Genomic DNA, 16763 nt, shown 5'->3' with positions numbered 1-16763 from the left:
TACGTGTTTAAACTATGTTCAACTTCTTTCGCGAACGTACGTAGCTAACAGTGCTAATCGGAGGTGCGGGGAAGGACAACAAACTAAATACAAAAGCAGTTATAAAGAAATTAGTTTTCAATCTGGTTTTAAAGGTGCATAGCTCCAGTGGCTTCCTAATATAGGAAGGAAGAGCATTCCAGTGCTTTAATGTGAAAATCGTGGTGGTTGAATGAGGGTGGTGGTGAAAGTGGTGATGCTGGTTGCAAGAGAGGTGGTGGCGATGATGGTGGTGGTCATGGTGGTGGTGCTGCTACCACCTGTGCTTCTGCTGGTGGTGCTGTTTTAATTGGTAGTGTAGTGTTGGAGGTTGTGGTGATCGAGGTGATGATGGCGCTGCTTCTGCTGCCGGTGCAGGTGGAGGTAGCGAAGAGTCACGGTGACACAAGAGGAATGCGTGTGGCTAACTTGCAAAATCTGGAAACGGAGTAGGCGCGCAGTCCGTTCCCTCGCTCGGCACCCAACTCCGTGCTCTGGTAATCGTTTGCTTTGGACACCGTGATGCTGCTTGCGTGCACACTGCTGGCCTCTATGATCGGTTTCGCAGTATTTAACTTGTATATTTATGTATTACTTTGCTCCGGCAGTCATTTTCCCTGCCAGTGAGTCATGTCAAAGTATTCTCGACAGACAGCATTTCACTTTCTAAGGGTTTTATATTTTTATTCTTTGGGTCTTTCGGTAAAGCCACGTAGATAGAAAAAATGATACAATATCACGACGTTTCGATCGCAACACAAGCAATCGTCTTCGGGTGAAAAAAGAAGAAGATTGCTTGTGTTCCGATCGAAATTTCGTGATATTTCTATTTTTTCTATCTCCGTGGCTTTACCGAAAGACCCAAAGAATATGAATTCCTGCAGTCACGAACGCTTTAAGTCTGGGTTTTATATTTGTTTTACAATATTCCTGCACTGTAACTTTTCCACCCGCACGACATGGGGAGGCCCTCATCCAGGAGTGCATTCACAATTCGTCCATATACATAAACCTCTTCATTATCATCATCAGCCATAGGTCAATCCACTGCTGGATGAAGGCCTCCCCAAGCCGTCACCACCTCTCACGAGCCGACCACGTAATAATCCACCTGGCACCTTTGCTCGAGCTGATTTAATCGCTCCGTCTCCTCCTTTCAGACGCGTTTCATTCCTTGTCGACCATTACTTTTTTCCCCACTCGTATTCAAGCGCTTGTCTGGTGGATTGTTGCATCACAGGACCCGTGAGACGTGGCTTCATGCTGGCCGATAGAAGATGATCTGATGACGTCTATGTCAGTAGAAATAAATATTTGACACCATGAAAGCGGTTTGCCAGGAGCCGGTGGAGATGAGTTTTGTTGCTTTTGAGCACATTCACCGTGGTCGGCACCTTGCCCACAGATACAGACCGGCTTGTGGCTGCTGTACCGCGCAAGCCGCGGTAACAGCGGTGACTCACTGTCCACGGAATCGCGCGTTTCAATCGCTCCCCTTTTTATACGCAATGGCGAGCAAATGCCTCTTGTGCCCACTTGGATCCCGAGCCTGGGCGCCAACGGATGGTGGGCAGGGAAGGATCTGTTCAGAAATGGGGTGGGCAGCCGCTGAATGATGGAATTAATGTTGGTTATTCAGCTGCGGGTTATCCTGGATGGGAGCCACTCCAAATCGTGGATCCAGGCTGCATTTGCGTGGTGCTGTAAGAATTCTCACTCGAGTGAAGGGCTCCATCGCGGAGTGGTTTGCCAACACGATCTCCACGTTGCTGGATTACGTTGCGTGCGTCCTGGCATAGATTTGTACGATGAGTAACCCGAAGAAAGTAGATGAATTGCCACAATTCATGGTCAAGATTCCATTGAAGGATGGCTCATTACAATCGCTCCATTTAGACGCAATGGCAAGCAAGCAGTGAGTGGGTCAGCGCCACTGTGCCCACATGGAGCCCGAGCTGAGCATCGTCGGATCCTAGGCAGGGTGTAGGGCCTGCTCAGATATAGCGCGGGCAACCGTGCAAGGCGGCCCATTTACAATAGATGGTGATCATTGCCTGGGCATGATTCGAATTTTAGGAACGGATGCTTGGCTTTGCTTTGTCATCTGGCTTGTGCTGTCCCATTTGCCAGTCATCTCAGTCAACTTGTAACACCAGGTTCTGTCCTCTGACCCCCTTGCAAGTCGCAAGCTTTCTTCCGCACTTCATGTGGCCTCAACATGCACGCCTATCGTGGCACAAGCGCCCTGGTGACATCACCGCCACTTAGTGGCTAACTGGCGGCTGTTGTCGTCGCCCTGTCCTTTGCACGCGCTTTGTCGCGTACAGTCTGTCTCTAGTTTCATTCATCTGAAGAAAAACACCGCCTATAGTTTGCGTCAGCGATAAATAATAGATTCTTCAATGCACAATTGGATGCATGGATCTTGAGCTTAATTTCAGTGTGTGCGTTGATTAATTGTTGCGTATTTATCCCGGAAGCTGACACTCTTGCAAATGAGACTATCCTGGTCTTCTTAAGTTCTCTCACTTGCTTAAACGAATACATGTTTCTTAACTTTAACCCAAACCCTTAATGATGAGCTCTATTTTATACAGCGCCTTTCCGATCGAAATATCTCAAAGCGCTGTATGTAAATAAATTGTAACTACACTCACAAGTATAGATAAAATGTAGGCGAAATAGAAAGCTGATAATAACAATATCAATGGCACTACACTCAAAATACTAATGAAATGAAGAACACACTATGATGAAAACGAATAATAATTATTAATTATAATAATTGCACAGTAATCCAATCGGACAAAAGGAAAGGCCAATGATTAAAAAAATCTTACCTTACGGGGAAAGCCAGTGCAAATAGGTTAATGTTAAACATTATTTTTCATATAAAACAGACTCAGAATCCCAACTGGACCAAGGAAAGAGATTCTATTTATTTACCCCTCGTAAAACTAAAACTAAACTTTTTTATCTTACCAAGTAAGGCCCACTGAGCTTATATAGCTTTTACAGAAGCGACGATAGCTCAACGAAGTGGCTAATGTGGAAATTGATATCAGCCAAATACTCTCAAGCGCACGTTTCTAAATGTGGAGGGAAAAAAACGTGAAGACCCGGAGAAAAATCCACGCGACCACAGGGAGAAACATTCAAACTTCAAATAAGTAGGCGTGAGGGTCAGAATCAAACCCATGACCTCGTGTATACCAGGTGGGGTAGTTAACATTTCCTAGCCACCGACTGTCTCAAAATGCATGACTCCACATATGAGCAGGCCTTCTCAGGGCAGCTCATTTGAACCTGAACCCCATCAGAGCAAACATTAAGAGATGATGCTCTGTCACCTGAGATGCTGTAAATGTTCATTGCCCTCTGCACTTTGGATTGCAGAGCTTTTAACAAGGCAACCAAAAAAATTAATCAGTAAAACTCTATGGTTAAGAACTTTCTTGTATCACCCCAGCTACAGATGGCAGTTACATATGACATAGTGGCATTAAACCGTTGTAAGTTCACTGCCGTTGCCCTGAGCGTCTGCCCTTGTGGGGTTTATGTTGTTGTCCTCCCGCAGTTTTGTCCGGATGGTTGCATTGTGAGATGAATTATTATCCATCTTTTTTTCACTGAGCAGTGCAGCCCTCTTCCTGTTAGAGAATGGCCAACATAAGCATATATCCCTTCTTCAAGTTACCTCTCTGCTCGACACAAAGCAGTGAGCAGCACTTCCCCACCCGCTCTGCCATTTGCGAGTAATGTTTGTGGCACTGAAAGTCGATATTTTTAATTCTCGGAGCTCGAATTTGGCCAAATTAGGTGCACAATCCGATTTAACGTGGTGACTGGGCTTGACACACAAACTTGCAAGACTTTAGAACCCAGTTTATAATCCAATCCAGGATCTTAGTGGTGCCAGATTCTGTACACTGACCTCTGGGTCACTTTGCCCCCCCCCCCCTCGCCTTTCTGGGCTGTATTGTTTTCATACTCATCATTGCCGCTGCTTTCACCACCCCAGCACTCTCCCTCTCCATCAAGGAAAGGTCATTATTAACGGTCCTATATTTAAACGGCTACTTGCCTGCGTGTCAGGAGGACCACCGTCTGCACCGCCACGCAGTTTGGGAATTTGGCGCACGTCGGTATGGGGGCGGCGGGGGGGGGGTTGAATATGAACACTGCACCCGTGCCACACAGTCCCCCACCCTGTCTCCCCCACGCGTGTGCCAGTCGCGTCAGCGATGATAACCGCCAGGCGCGTGTCACCCGTCACCCGCCTGAGAATTCGTAATCATCATCACAATCGGCGCTGAGTAACGCACTGCTGCATAGAAGCCTCCCCAAATCAACACCCCCCCCCCCCCCTGCAATGTAACGACACATCTGCCACCCACGCATTGGACGATTTCGTCGCTCCATCGCCACGACGCAACGTGCTCTCCCTCCATTGGCTGCCACTCCCAACGTTAATCTCGGAAACAACGGCCATCACTCCTAACGGCGTTTCCTGCTCAACCCCACTTGTTTTAGCGGTCAATATTGTGACGTCTCTAACTTGCCTATGTGCCTCCTCCTGTCTCTCAAAGTAAATTGCAAGCGTGCACTTACCCATGCTTGTATGTGCACTTTTCAGATTTTGTTTCCGTTTTCTTCTTCACTGTCTCTTGTATTTCTGATCCATTCGCCAAAGCGGGTCATTCGCACCTATTAAAACCATTCTTTCGGTGTGTTCCATTTCGTTATCAAGTTCATATTTTCAAAAGCACCCCAACCCGCTCTTGTCCGTCAATTTATTTCATCATTTTGATCACGATGACATGACTGAATATGCAGCCGCTTCCCGCGTTTCTTGCGCTGTCTCATGCACTTATCCCGGTCTCGAGGTGATGGGGGAGTTGCCGTGGCAACGAGGGGGGGGATATAGGTGCGGTGGGGGTCGCGAGCGGCAGTGGCAGTTGATGCTGTAGGATCAGACGATAGATAAATGGGGGGTGGTGGTGGTGGCGGGATTAGTGCTTAAATTTGACCAAATTGGCTGAAACAAATGGGAGGCTGCTGCTGCTGGCTAGATGACCGTGCAAACGAGATAGAGAATCGCACGCACAGCAACACGAATGAGACATTGCGAAGCCAACCAACAGCAGCAAAAAAAAAACAATTTTAGAATCAAAATGCAATTCCGATTTGTTTTGTGAAGTTACTAAATCACTGTATGGAGCGGGAGGTGCCGAGCTTACGAAGGCTCAGGGTGTTTGGGGAACATTAATACGGGCTGTGCTACTGCTCCTGGGAGTTATAACTGGCCTGTTCCTGGGCCAACGAAGTACGGTTCCCAGTGCTCGTGGAAACGATGTTTTAGATCTCACTTTGGCCTCTCTCTGCCCCGGCTTGCTTGCAGGAGCGGTGGTTGAGGACTGCCAAGAAGAGATGGACGGCCTCTTCGGCAAGGCCCTGGAGGGCTTCGTCATGGCCCTCACGGAGGAGGGCGACATGGTGTTCCTGTCGGACGGTGTCAACAAGTGTGTGGGCCTGGCCCAGGTGCGATCACTGTGGCTTGCTGTGACTTGTATGAACAGTGAGTGGGTGGCTGAGTGAGTGGGTGGCTTAATACACGAGTGCATGAGTGTGTGTTTGTGTGTGATTTAGGGTTCGATTGCTGCTCATGGCCAACACCAGTGACGATTATCTGAACTGGTCCTGGGCCTCCCCTAGGTTGACTCGGCCTTGAATGAGTACCTGGTGTGGTGTGTAAACATCTCCACAAGGAAAACAAAGGTGGCCGAGTGTGGTTCTGGCCACTCACCCTCTCGTGCCCCGTGCCAGCCTTCATAGATGCTTGCTAACAGCACTTGCCCCAACAGTCTGTTGAAGGCGACACATTGGATATTTTTATTTTATTTATGGTGTCAGCGGGTGAGTGAGTGAGTGAAGGAGTTAATAACGGAGTATGTGGCTGGCTGGATGGATGGGTAGTTGAACGATTGAGTGGACGAGTAGTTAAAGGGCTGAAGTGTCTTGAGTTGGTGAGAGTGAAGGTAGGAGTGATTTACGGAGCAATTGGGAAACTGAAAACGCAATTAATGTACCGAAGTAAAGAGCAATGGGTCACTTGGTAACTGCGTGATTGAGCCATCGACCGAGCGACTGAATGAGAGACTGAATAATTGCAATGAGCTCACGAGCGAATGGCCACGCGGGGACGATTAAAGACATCGCCCCGTGACACTGGTCATGATTTGTTCTCTCATCTTGTAGGTGGACCTCATGGGTCACAGCATCTTCGACTTTGTTCACCCATGTGACCAAGAGGAGGTGCGGGAGATGCTCGTATACAGACAAGGTGCGTCGGCGAAAGCCCCTCCCTCGGAGGTCTGCCAGTGAAGTGGCATCCCCTATGAGGCAACACGAAAACCTTGCTTTCAGAACATGCCTGATGCCCGCATGCAACAGCGCAGCAATTCGTCAATTATAGAGTTTTAACGCTCGTTGTAAATGCATTCAATTGTGCCATCACGACAAGCCATCCGTTCGTTATACAAATGAAATTGATGGTAAATTAGGGTTACAATGTAGTCTGACGGCAGAAACGAAACTGTACAAAACGGTTCAAGTAAAATATTCTGTTAAACTGTTACGAAGATGTGAGCCGAATATTTATTTGTATACTTTCACTTGAGAATATAAATGTAGTGTGATATTGAATGAAATGCATGCTGCACACTTCTTTTGCAGATGCAAAAAAAAGAATGAATAACGTGATATGGAACGTGTTCTGGCAAATTCCTCACTCGTTAAATTTATTGCACAATACCCCATGGAATCGATGAACGTCTTCAATTAACCGGACATTCCAGAAGGTCACGTAGTAATTGCATGCATGCTGTGGGAAGTTCTAGAAGGTCGTGTTCTATTAACTACATTAAGTAAAAAAAATTGCTTATCAAACTGTGTTTACCGTTCCCGTAAAGATAGAGAATGAACTTTAAACACAAATTGAATTACGTAGCCACTTTGGTGATGCGCAACTGAGACGAGTTGCACACACATCTCGTTTACGATGCCCTCGTACAATTCAGTTCTAAGCGTCGTAAAGAAATGTGACCAAATACGTGTCTGTACTCTTTGGTTATTCACGGTAAAGTGACGTAGAAAGAAAATAAATTAAATAACAGAATACGACGTTTCGATTACGACACAAGCAACCGTCATCAGGTAGAACTGAATTTGAGAGAGAGACAAAACACAGACACCGATATACACAGGCAGACACAAGCAGAGAGAGACAACACAGAGACACAAGCAGAGAGAGACACACAACATAGACACAGACAGACACAAGCAGAGAGAGACTCACACAGAGACACACAACATAGACACACAGACAGACACACAAGCAGAGAGAGACAACACGGAGACACAAGCAGAGAGAGACAACACGGAGACACAAGCAGAGAGAGACACACAACATAGACACACAGAGACCCAATGCCTCTGTCGAGGCCTTAAATAGAGAGGGGGGGAGCAGAGAGAGAGGTGGGTCTGCTGGGGCAGCTGCTGGAGCAGAGAAATTAGATTGTGTGTCTCCGTTTCTGTGTTTTGTCTCTCAAATTGAGTTCTACCTGATGACGGTTGCTTGTGTTGAAATCGAAACGTCGTATTCTATTATTTAATTTATTTTCTTTCTGCGTGACTTTACCGAAAGAACCAAAGAGTAGTTCCTGCAGTCACGAAAGCTTCAAATCACGTTTCTGTACGTTGTGATGTGTCAACACTTGGGCGAACACGTGGGCGGAACATCTGGTTTGTTTCCTGTCGACGCTAAAACTCGGGATGGTGCCCGTCCTCCAATGAGCACGAGGGAGGCGCTCGTCTCTCTTTGCTGTGGCGATCTCTGTGGTGAAAATTCCTGTGGTGGAAAGCCACACTTGGGATGCGTAGGTGCATGCGGGGTCATGCGCCGCATCATGAACCTGGCTACCCGGGTCCCGGCCACGGCTAACATCGGCAATATCTGAACCCGCCATGGGGCCACTACCTAGCTTTTTCCCAACCTGCACTGACCAACGTAGATAAATGTGGTCAAATAATACCAATAACCGACACAGTATGGGATGGGAAGGCCCTCATCCAGCAGTGGATTACCGAAAGGTCTCTACTTGTATACTACCGAGTGATCAAAATTGTCTCGAAAATACACAGCTTTGGTGTGAACATATCCCCAAGGAGTCCTCTAACACACAGCGGTGGCTCCCGCAGTGAACCATTGAGCCACCTGGAAGAAAAGAAAAACACGCACTTAGCTGTGTACTTTGCAGCTATGCTTGTGTTTGGTTAACTCTATGCAGCACTGACTTTTGACTGCAGCCATCGAGCGACGGCAAACGTAACACCGGCTCTGCGTGTTTGCGTGTGCGTGCATGTGTGTGCGTGTGCGCGTGTGTGTGCGCGGTGCTCGGCAGCAGCGGGAAAGAAAGCGAAGGAGGGGAGCACTGAGCGAGACTTCTTCATGAGGATGAAGTGCACGCTCACGAACCGCGGGCGCACCGTCAACCTCAAGTCCGCATCGTGGAAGGTGGGGGGCATTTCATTGTTTCGTGTGTGTGTGTGTATTTAGGTGCGTCTGTATTTGGCATAGTGGGGAGCATGTGGTGCATCTGTTCTGAGTCATTTCAGGCAGTTAACACACAACTCTTGGGTCTGTCCCGTGTCCTCCTGTCAACGAGCCATCGACACTTCACATGGCCTCCAGGTGCACCGAGCCTGGCGCAACGGCTGTGATGACATTACCAGCACTTGGTGACGAATGGCGGCTGTTCTTGATGTTGCCTGGTTTTTTTCTTCCTGTGTTTGTGTGTATGTAGTGCGTAAAACTCACCCACCCGGTTAGGGTGGAGCCGTGATGATGTCGTATGGACGATTAAGACAGATTTTACTGCGCGATGTAAGTTTTGATATCCGGTGAAGATCTTTGGGAGATGCGGAGTTCGCATGGTTTGGTGAATGCGAGGAGAAATGTATCTGCCGAGCTGGGTTGTATTCACGTCCATGGCTAACGTCGGTGGTGAATATAGGAGCCGGTACGGCACCTGCCCCAGGTCTACTCAAGTCTCAAATGAGTACCTGGTGCGGTGAGTAATTGTCAGCAATGGGAAGCGTGGTGCTAGCCACACCACTCGCCCACGCATGCGCGATGCCGACATTAATGGGTGCTCACTAACAGCACTTGCGCTTTCAGCCTGAAATGCTAAATGGGGGGGGTGGGTGAGGGAGGTGAGGGTGACACATCTCTTTCCTGTGTATTGGCATCGTTACATTAAAAGGGGTTGTAAAACACTCCTTAACTGGGCAGATTTTAGATGTGATAAGATGAAATATTTGCCAATAATCTAGGCTGTGGTTGTTGCATATGCTTCTGTCATGTGCTGCTGAAGATCACTAAAAAAATATTCTAGAAAAAAATAACGCAAGTACAAATCACGAACACCGTGACAAACGTTACGGTTACAGACTGCTATCTCAGTCTAGATTCGTCAGTAAAGGATGATGGCTGTGTAGAAATTCGCGCAGTGTTTTGACTGTTCGCAATATGCTCCCACGCACGGTCATTTCCTGCGTATAAAATAAATAAAAAAGCAACCCAGCTAAAGTCTCCCTGAGCTGAATTGCATTATTGCCGCTGGTCAGTGATGATGCAATCTGTGCGAGCCCAGCGTGTGTGTGCACGCTGTTTGTCAACTGTCTGTCCGTCGGCTGTTTGTCAACCCGGCTGTCAAGTGTCGCCGGTTACTACGACGGTGCGTGACAGTGTGCGTATTTGTGTCGCTCGTGTGTTCAAGATTCGGCAGGAGTCTACCAAGTATCTCGCATATAAGCACACATCCACGCACAATAACCAGGAAATCCACACTTAAGTCTTTTTTAGCCGTCGCCTGTTAAGGCTTTGTCCTGAACTCAAACGGGAGATAGGATCGACACCATAACCCCAAACCAAATATTAGCATCATTACGCGAGGTTTTCCCCAATAAATATTCCCAGCCACATTTTGTTTCCGAGCACGGAAAAAGACTCATTTTAGACCAAGTTGACCCAAACGATGCCAATCTCAGGTTCGGGTTCTGTTCGTCCCCCGGTGTGCATGTGAAACCATGGCTGGGAATTTAACCCAGGTTATTGCACAAACAATACCACCACTTGCACACAAAGACAAAGATCCCCCGTATAGCCTTGAACAGACTGTTGGGGAAGTGCCGTTAGCAAGCAACCTATGAAGGCCGGCACGACGGGGTAGGTAGCCAGCACTGTGCCTGGCCGTCTTTGTCTCCCCAGTGCCGATGATGACCTACCGCACCAGGTACTAATTTAAGGCTGAGTTGGCCTAGGGGAGGCCCAGCACGGGAATCGAACTCGAGCCGCCGGTTCCATAGCACAGTGCGCTAACCACTTAAAGACGCATGCATACATGCCAAGCATGTACACCCTTGTCCATTTGCGGGTGCATGCAAATGCGGCCGGGCGCGGTTCTGTCCACCCACCACTGCCATCGTGTGTATTGCCGGCCTTCATAGGCGCTCCTCAACAGTGCTTGTCCCAAAGGTCTGCTAAGGCTATACGGGGGATCTTTGTCTTTGCGGCTGTGGCGCGCAGGTGCTGCACTGCAGCGGGCACATGAAGCTGTACGAGGGCAGCGCGGCGAGCGCCGGCGGCGGCGGCTTCCGGGAGCCGCCCCTCGTGTGCCTCGTCATGACCTGCGAGCCCATCCCGCACCCGTCCAATATCGAGGTGCCGCTCGACAGCAAGACCTTCCTGAGCCGCCACAGCATGGACATGCGCTTCACCTACTGCGACGAGAGGTAACGGGGACCGGCAGCGGCTGCCTCTTGCCCAGCGCCTCCGATTAGCACAGTTGGCGACGTACGATGCAACGGAAGTCCAACGTGCATCTGTGCGTGCGCGGCGCTTGACCGCGTCAAGCTGGCCGCGGTCGGTGCCGTCGCTCGCTCGCTGTGCCCCGCCGACTGTCGTCGCCAAGGTCGTCTTCATCCTTGGTTGTTGTCGTCGTCGTCATGACCGTTGTTACCATCACTCTTGTCCCATGTCGGAATAGCTGTAGTCATCGTCGCAGTCGTAAGTGCTGTTACAGCCGTCGTCATCGTCGTCAGCTGGCATCGGTTTTGCTGTCCTCGTCATCGCCATAGTTATCTTCATCGTTGTCGTCACCAGTGTAATTAGAATTGTATCCCTTGTTGTAGTCATCATCATCGTTGTCCTCTTTATCACCATGATCACGATCGTTGTCACTCGTCATAACAATCGTCGTCATAATTGCCACGACCGTCTTTCAGCATAATCATTCTTGTTGGAAATGTTTTTCATCTTGCCACATTACGTACGGAATAAATAAATAAAGCATCTCATTACATTACATTGGAGTTGCATCACCACCATCATCGTCATTGCAAGTTCTGAGGATTTCAGCATTTGGCAGGAACTGAAATCCGAGAAATAGTTTTTGTAAGAGTGATTTCCCGTTCAAGAGCATTGAGGTGGTGCTAATCTCCTCTTCACAGCCCTGAGCTCAGTGGTGAAAGTTCCACATTGAGATGGTGGGGTCAAGTCTCTGCATCGGGGAACCACCGTTGACTTCTCCACAAAGTGATGAATCATTTTATCGACCCCTGAGGGATGATGGGTCGAGTGAACCCCCAAATAGGATTTGAACTCTAATAGATCCGGATAATGATGATGAAGCTGATGATGACGAGGAAGGCAATACCAGTCTGTATCAGGATGATGACCATACTGATGAAGAAAGCATTGCCAGTCCATTTCAGGATAATGATGATCATTTTTATATTGCTGATGCCGATAAAAGACAATAGCAATCCACATCAAGATATGATGATGACGATGAAGGCAATACCAAGCCACAGGATGATCTTGATGGATGCTCATGACGATATTGTATTATTGGCCTTAATTGTGCTTGAAATGTGCCGCACAGGATCACAGAGCTGATTGGCTACCACCCCGATGAGTTGCTTGGCCGTTCAGTCTACGAGTACTACCACGCCCTGGACTCGGACCACATGACCAAGAGCCACCACAACTGTGAGTGTTGCATCAAGTTTGACTTCTAATGCAGAGAAGAACTCCCCCGGCGAGACGCACGAACCAGCAAAGTGGAATGTCCCTGGTCTGGCGAGCTGGAAAGTCCGGCTAGCAGCTGCAACAATGAGTGTCGATGCCACTCAACGTAAATGAAACCTAAACAAAATGATTGACTATAAATATAACAACACGTTAAACTTTGAAACGTTCCAAAACCCACGTGTGAAATGTAGGAAGGGTGGTTTTTAACACAAAATGCCTTGGGTGCTGTATATTTACGGTGCATGTGTGCTGCACTGAATGCACAGCTGAGCTTATTTTGATGCTCTCCGACAAGTAAATCACACAACACGGCATCGGAGTGACACGAAGCCGAAGGCGACGTGGCTGTGAAGGGTCGGGGCTGTTCATGAAATTCCTGTTGCGGCATTTGCATAACAAATTGCACAATTTTTGACTTAAAACTTTCGTAACTGCAGGAATTCATATTCTATGGTTCTTTCGGTAAAGTCACGTAAATAGAAAAAATAATATCAATAAAATAATAAAAATGAAAATAAAGTGATTAAAAATATTACAAATATCACGACGTTTAGATCGCAACACAAGCGGTCATCATCAGGACTTTACCGAAACGAACCATAGGATATGATATTGCACAACATTTGATAAGAGCAGCAAAGTTCCCTCCCAGAAGAGTTACACTTCAGTGCAACGCCCACGAGCGCCACGAGTTTCGATTCCCGGCACGTAACTAACATGAGTGGCGATTGGCGTCTGAACAGGCCCTGGGACTCCCCCCTATGTTGAGAACGCGTCAGTGCATCGTGTAAGCTTTAGCACTGGGGGAAAACGAAGGCGACTGAGCGTGATGCTACAGGCCACACTGCACGCGCACGCCCCCTTCTGTGCTGTACTGGCTGACAGCGCTTTGCCCAGCAGCTTGTTAAAGGCTACACGGGGGGATCTATTTGTATCCGTGATGTCACGCAGTGTTTACCAAGGGCCAGGCCGTGACGGGGCAGTACCGCATACTGGCCAAGGGCGGGGGCTACGCGTGGGTGGAGACCCAGGCGACCGTCATCTACAGCTCCCGCAACTCCCAGCCGCAGTGCGTCGTCTGCGTCAACTACGTGCTCAGGTTCGGCCAATGCGAGGCAAAATAGTCGGCAGCGAGTGGCCGGCCTCGGAATGAGCGCGCTTGGCTACATACGGTGCGAAAGAAGTTCAACATGCGTACGTACTCGTGGCATCGATGTTGGAAGGATGCTCTCTCAGGCCATGAGGTGGTGGATGCTTATGGCCGTGTGGCTGCTGTCCCAGCCGTCAGCCTTTTAGGTAAACCAACTAAATTGGAGGTCACTTCTTCTCTGCTGCTGCTGCTGTTGCCCACAAAGACTAAAACTCCCTGCCATTTTTAAATGTTCTCGAGTAATTGACAACAACAACAACAAAAGTAGTTGATTACAATCTTTTAGCCGATCGATCCAACCGACCATCGTGGCTCCCAATTGCTCGACGAGATGCCAAAGCTCGCTTGTCACGCGTGTCACCCGTGCGTAGCGGGATCGTGGAGAACGACACCATCTTCTCGCTGGAGCAGACCGAGCGTCTCTTCAAGCCCAACAAAGCGGCGGTGGCAGTGGTGGCGGCGGGAGAAGCGGCGAGCGATGGCACGGATGAGGAGGAAGACATGGCGCTGCTCTACACGCAGCTCAAGAACGAGCCCGACGAGCTGGCACAGCTCGCACCCACGGCCGGAGACGTCGTGGTGCCCCTCGACTTTGGTAAGCGGCGCTCGCTAACTTGCTTGCGCCCCCCCCCCCCCCCCGCACACTCGCTCACCTGGCTTGATCGACAGATTGCTAAGCCCGACTGTCCGCTTGCTCTCTCTCCGTTGCAATCGCTGCCGATCCCTCTCGTCCCGCACGCGATCGGCCACCGCGTCACATCTCCACGCCACCGTCGTCGTTGCCGCCTTGTCACGCGAGCAGGCACGGGCCTGGCGTCGTTCGACGACGTTCCGCTCTACAATGACGTCATGATGGCCGCCTCGCCCGAACCCATGCCGTCCCCGGCGACGCCGACCAAGGCTTTCGCCGAGCTCCCTGCGGCGGTTGTGGCGGTGACGGAGGCCGGCCCCGCGGGCGACTCGTCCCTCACGGCGCCGCAGCATTCGTCCGGTCCGTCGTCGCCCTCCGGCTCCCCGGCAACAGCTCCGTCCACGGCGGTACGGCACGCCTCCCGGCACGCCCCCCCCCGGCACACCCCCCGGCACGACCGCAAGGTCGCTTACATTTGTGTGGTGGCGTGGCAGTGATGCAAGACATCGGATTGTTGAGTTTTGGAAAAGCCATTCGATGGCCTCTGGAGTCAACAGTTGCATTCCATTTGTAGCGCCTGCAAAAACGTGTGCTGTTCGGGCAACGGTCGCCAGTCGTGATCCGAGTTTCGGAGGCCACACAGTGAAGTTGCAGTCGCAGTTCGGCGACTTTCTTAATTCCGTGAAATTAATCCTTGTGCAGGAGTTGGGGTGGGTGAGCAGGTATTTTGTGAGTTGAGGGGGGTGGGATATTTTACCCGCTTGTTCGCTGACCGCCTCGTACATTAACGCTGGAACGCCGCTCCCTCTGTGTGCAGCCGAACAGCCCCAGTGATTACTACTCGGCCGTCGGAGGTGACCTGAAGGTGGACCTGATTGAGAAGCTGTTTGCCGTTGACTCGGAGATCAAGGAGGGCAGCTTCAAGCACGTACGTGAATCGCCTGCGCGCCGATCCTCGCAACACGTGGGGGCATTCTTGCATTGCTCGGGAGGTGGTCGAGTGGCTCGAGAGGGTCGGAGAAACTGAAACAGCACCGGCCAGGCCCTGGGTTCGGATCCAGGTTTCGGGCAGCTGTGGTTAAACTGGGTTCTCAAATGTAGCGAGTTGACAGTCTAGTCATGAGCGCGTGTGAATGGAATGATATTGATTTTATTAACTTATTTTGGCAATCTTTCCTCTCTGAGAATTAAAAGATGCATTGGTTTGACAGCCATGCAATGGACATGTCTACAGCAAGTCACGTCGCAAAATGCATTTCCCCTAGTGTGGACAAATGATTACTTGAATTTATTTGATTAGTTCTTACTGGCAATTAATTAGCACGTTTGGCTCCGTACGGTGCAAAAGAGGTTCAACATACATTGAGAGTGACAAGGAAGCGACTTTGCAACTACGAGCGGCAATCAATACGTACAGGAACGGTCATTCAACTGTGAACTGCCTCTATTGAATTCTGTCTTGTGGGTTAGCCGGGTAAAAAGACTTGTGTGTTTATGTGCGAGTGTGACGGCACACACGCGACAATCGCCCAAGAGGCCTGTGTAAACAAGGTTGTCCTCCCTTGCTCCCTCCCTCCCTTCCTCCCTCCCCTCCAACCCCATCCACTAGGATGACATGGACCTGGAGATGCTGGCACCGTACATCCCGATGGATGGCGACGACTACCAGCTGTGCACGTTGAGCCTGCAGGACTCGCTCACGCTGCCGCCCGACGGGTCCACCCTCTCCTCGCCCGGCCAGGTCAGCTCCGCCGGGCGGCCGGTCCGTCATCCGTTAGAACTTTGTACTGTCTTATTTGTTTTTTGGATGTCATTGTGTCGTGTGATTTTAAGCTTTCGTGGTTCTTTCGGTAAAGTCGCGTAGAAAGAAAATAAATGGAATAATAGAATACGACGTTTCGATTGCGACACAAGCAGTCATCAGTTAGAACTAAATTTGAGAGAGAGACAAAACACAGACACGGAGACACACAGGCAGACACACAAGCAAAGAGAGAGAACACAGACAGACACACAACATAGACACACAGAGACCCAATGCTTCTGTGTCGGGGTGGAATTCCATACAACTCTCTCTAAAAATGTTTTACCAGACTTGCTGGGTCTTTCTCTCCCCCTGCTGCCGTGGGGTGGATTTCCACACAGCTCTCTCATTTACATGCTAATTTCTCTGCTCGAGCAGACCGACCTCTCTCTTTAAGGCAAGGCTTGGTGCACTTTGAGGCCACAGGAGGTCGCGGGACAGACCCAGGCACCATGGGTTGACTGACTGAGATGACTGGCCGATGCACCACCTGTGTGCCCCCTTCTTGCGTTTTAGCCGCTTGTTGTGAGCGTCACTCCTCTGCCCTCGACTGTTGCTGGAGGGCGACTGCCTCCAACTCTCCAGTTGCGTCCTTCACTAGCCTCCTCCACAGAGGCCGATTCTGACAGCGCTGGTACGAGTCATCAGCAAATCCACTCAGCTCCACATCCCTCCTCTCCCCCACCCCTTCCCCGTGCCGCACGCATTCACAGAGCGAGCGGTCATCGTCAACGGTGGACGCTCCGACCCCGGCCTGCGGCCCCACATCGTTGCCCCCCGCCGCCCCACAGCCCCCGTCGCCGTCGCTGGGGTCACCGGAAGGCCCTGCCTCCCCGTCAAGCCGGCACACGGCCACGATGCCGGCAGAGGTGAGAGGCTGTGCGGGCACGGCGGCGACGCGCGAACGCGTTGAGGTGTCCACCCTTCGTGGGGTCAGGTGCGCAGTTGCGTTTGCGTAATTTCACATTTGTTTTTGCTGTGCTTGCGATGAACCCATTTTTGTTCG

General features: G+C 50.1%; 1 protein-coding gene across 4 annotated transcripts in view; it reads left to right on the top strand.

Moving 5' to 3' along the window:
• The window catches only part of LOC133360939 (endothelial PAS domain-containing protein 1-like), a 41729-nt gene that overhangs the window by 19332 nt on the left and 5634 nt on the right, over window positions 1–16763 (top strand). For 3 of the 4 annotated variants that reach the window (XM_061579841.1, XM_061579844.1, XM_061579826.1), the window contains exons 3-13: window positions 5420–5559; window positions 6277–6361; window positions 8481–8593; window positions 10667–10872; window positions 12024–12130; window positions 13124–13271; window positions 13694–13917; window positions 14125–14360; window positions 14771–14881; window positions 15563–15694; window positions 16471–16626. In XM_061579841.1, the coding sequence (XP_061435825.1) occupies window positions 5420–5559; window positions 6277–6361; window positions 8481–8593; window positions 10667–10872; window positions 12024–12130; window positions 13124–13271; window positions 13694–13917; window positions 14125–14360; window positions 14771–14881; window positions 15563–15694; window positions 16471–16626 (1658 nt within the window). The remainder of the gene's footprint in view (window positions 1–5419; window positions 5560–6276; window positions 6362–8480; window positions 8594–10666; window positions 10873–12023; window positions 12131–13123; window positions 13272–13693; window positions 13918–14124; window positions 14361–14770; window positions 14882–15562; window positions 15695–16470; window positions 16627–16763) is intronic. The other variant, XM_061579834.1, reaches the window with a different exon arrangement.

This window comes from Lethenteron reissneri, chromosome 8, assembly GCF_015708825.2.
Source record: "Lethenteron reissneri isolate LAM-NWPU_2019-01 chromosome 8, ASM1570882v1, whole genome shotgun sequence".
NCBI lineage: Eukaryota > Metazoa > Chordata > Hyperoartia > Petromyzontiformes > Petromyzontidae > Lethenteron > Lethenteron reissneri.
This window is presented reverse-complemented; position numbering and strand designations above follow the sequence as displayed.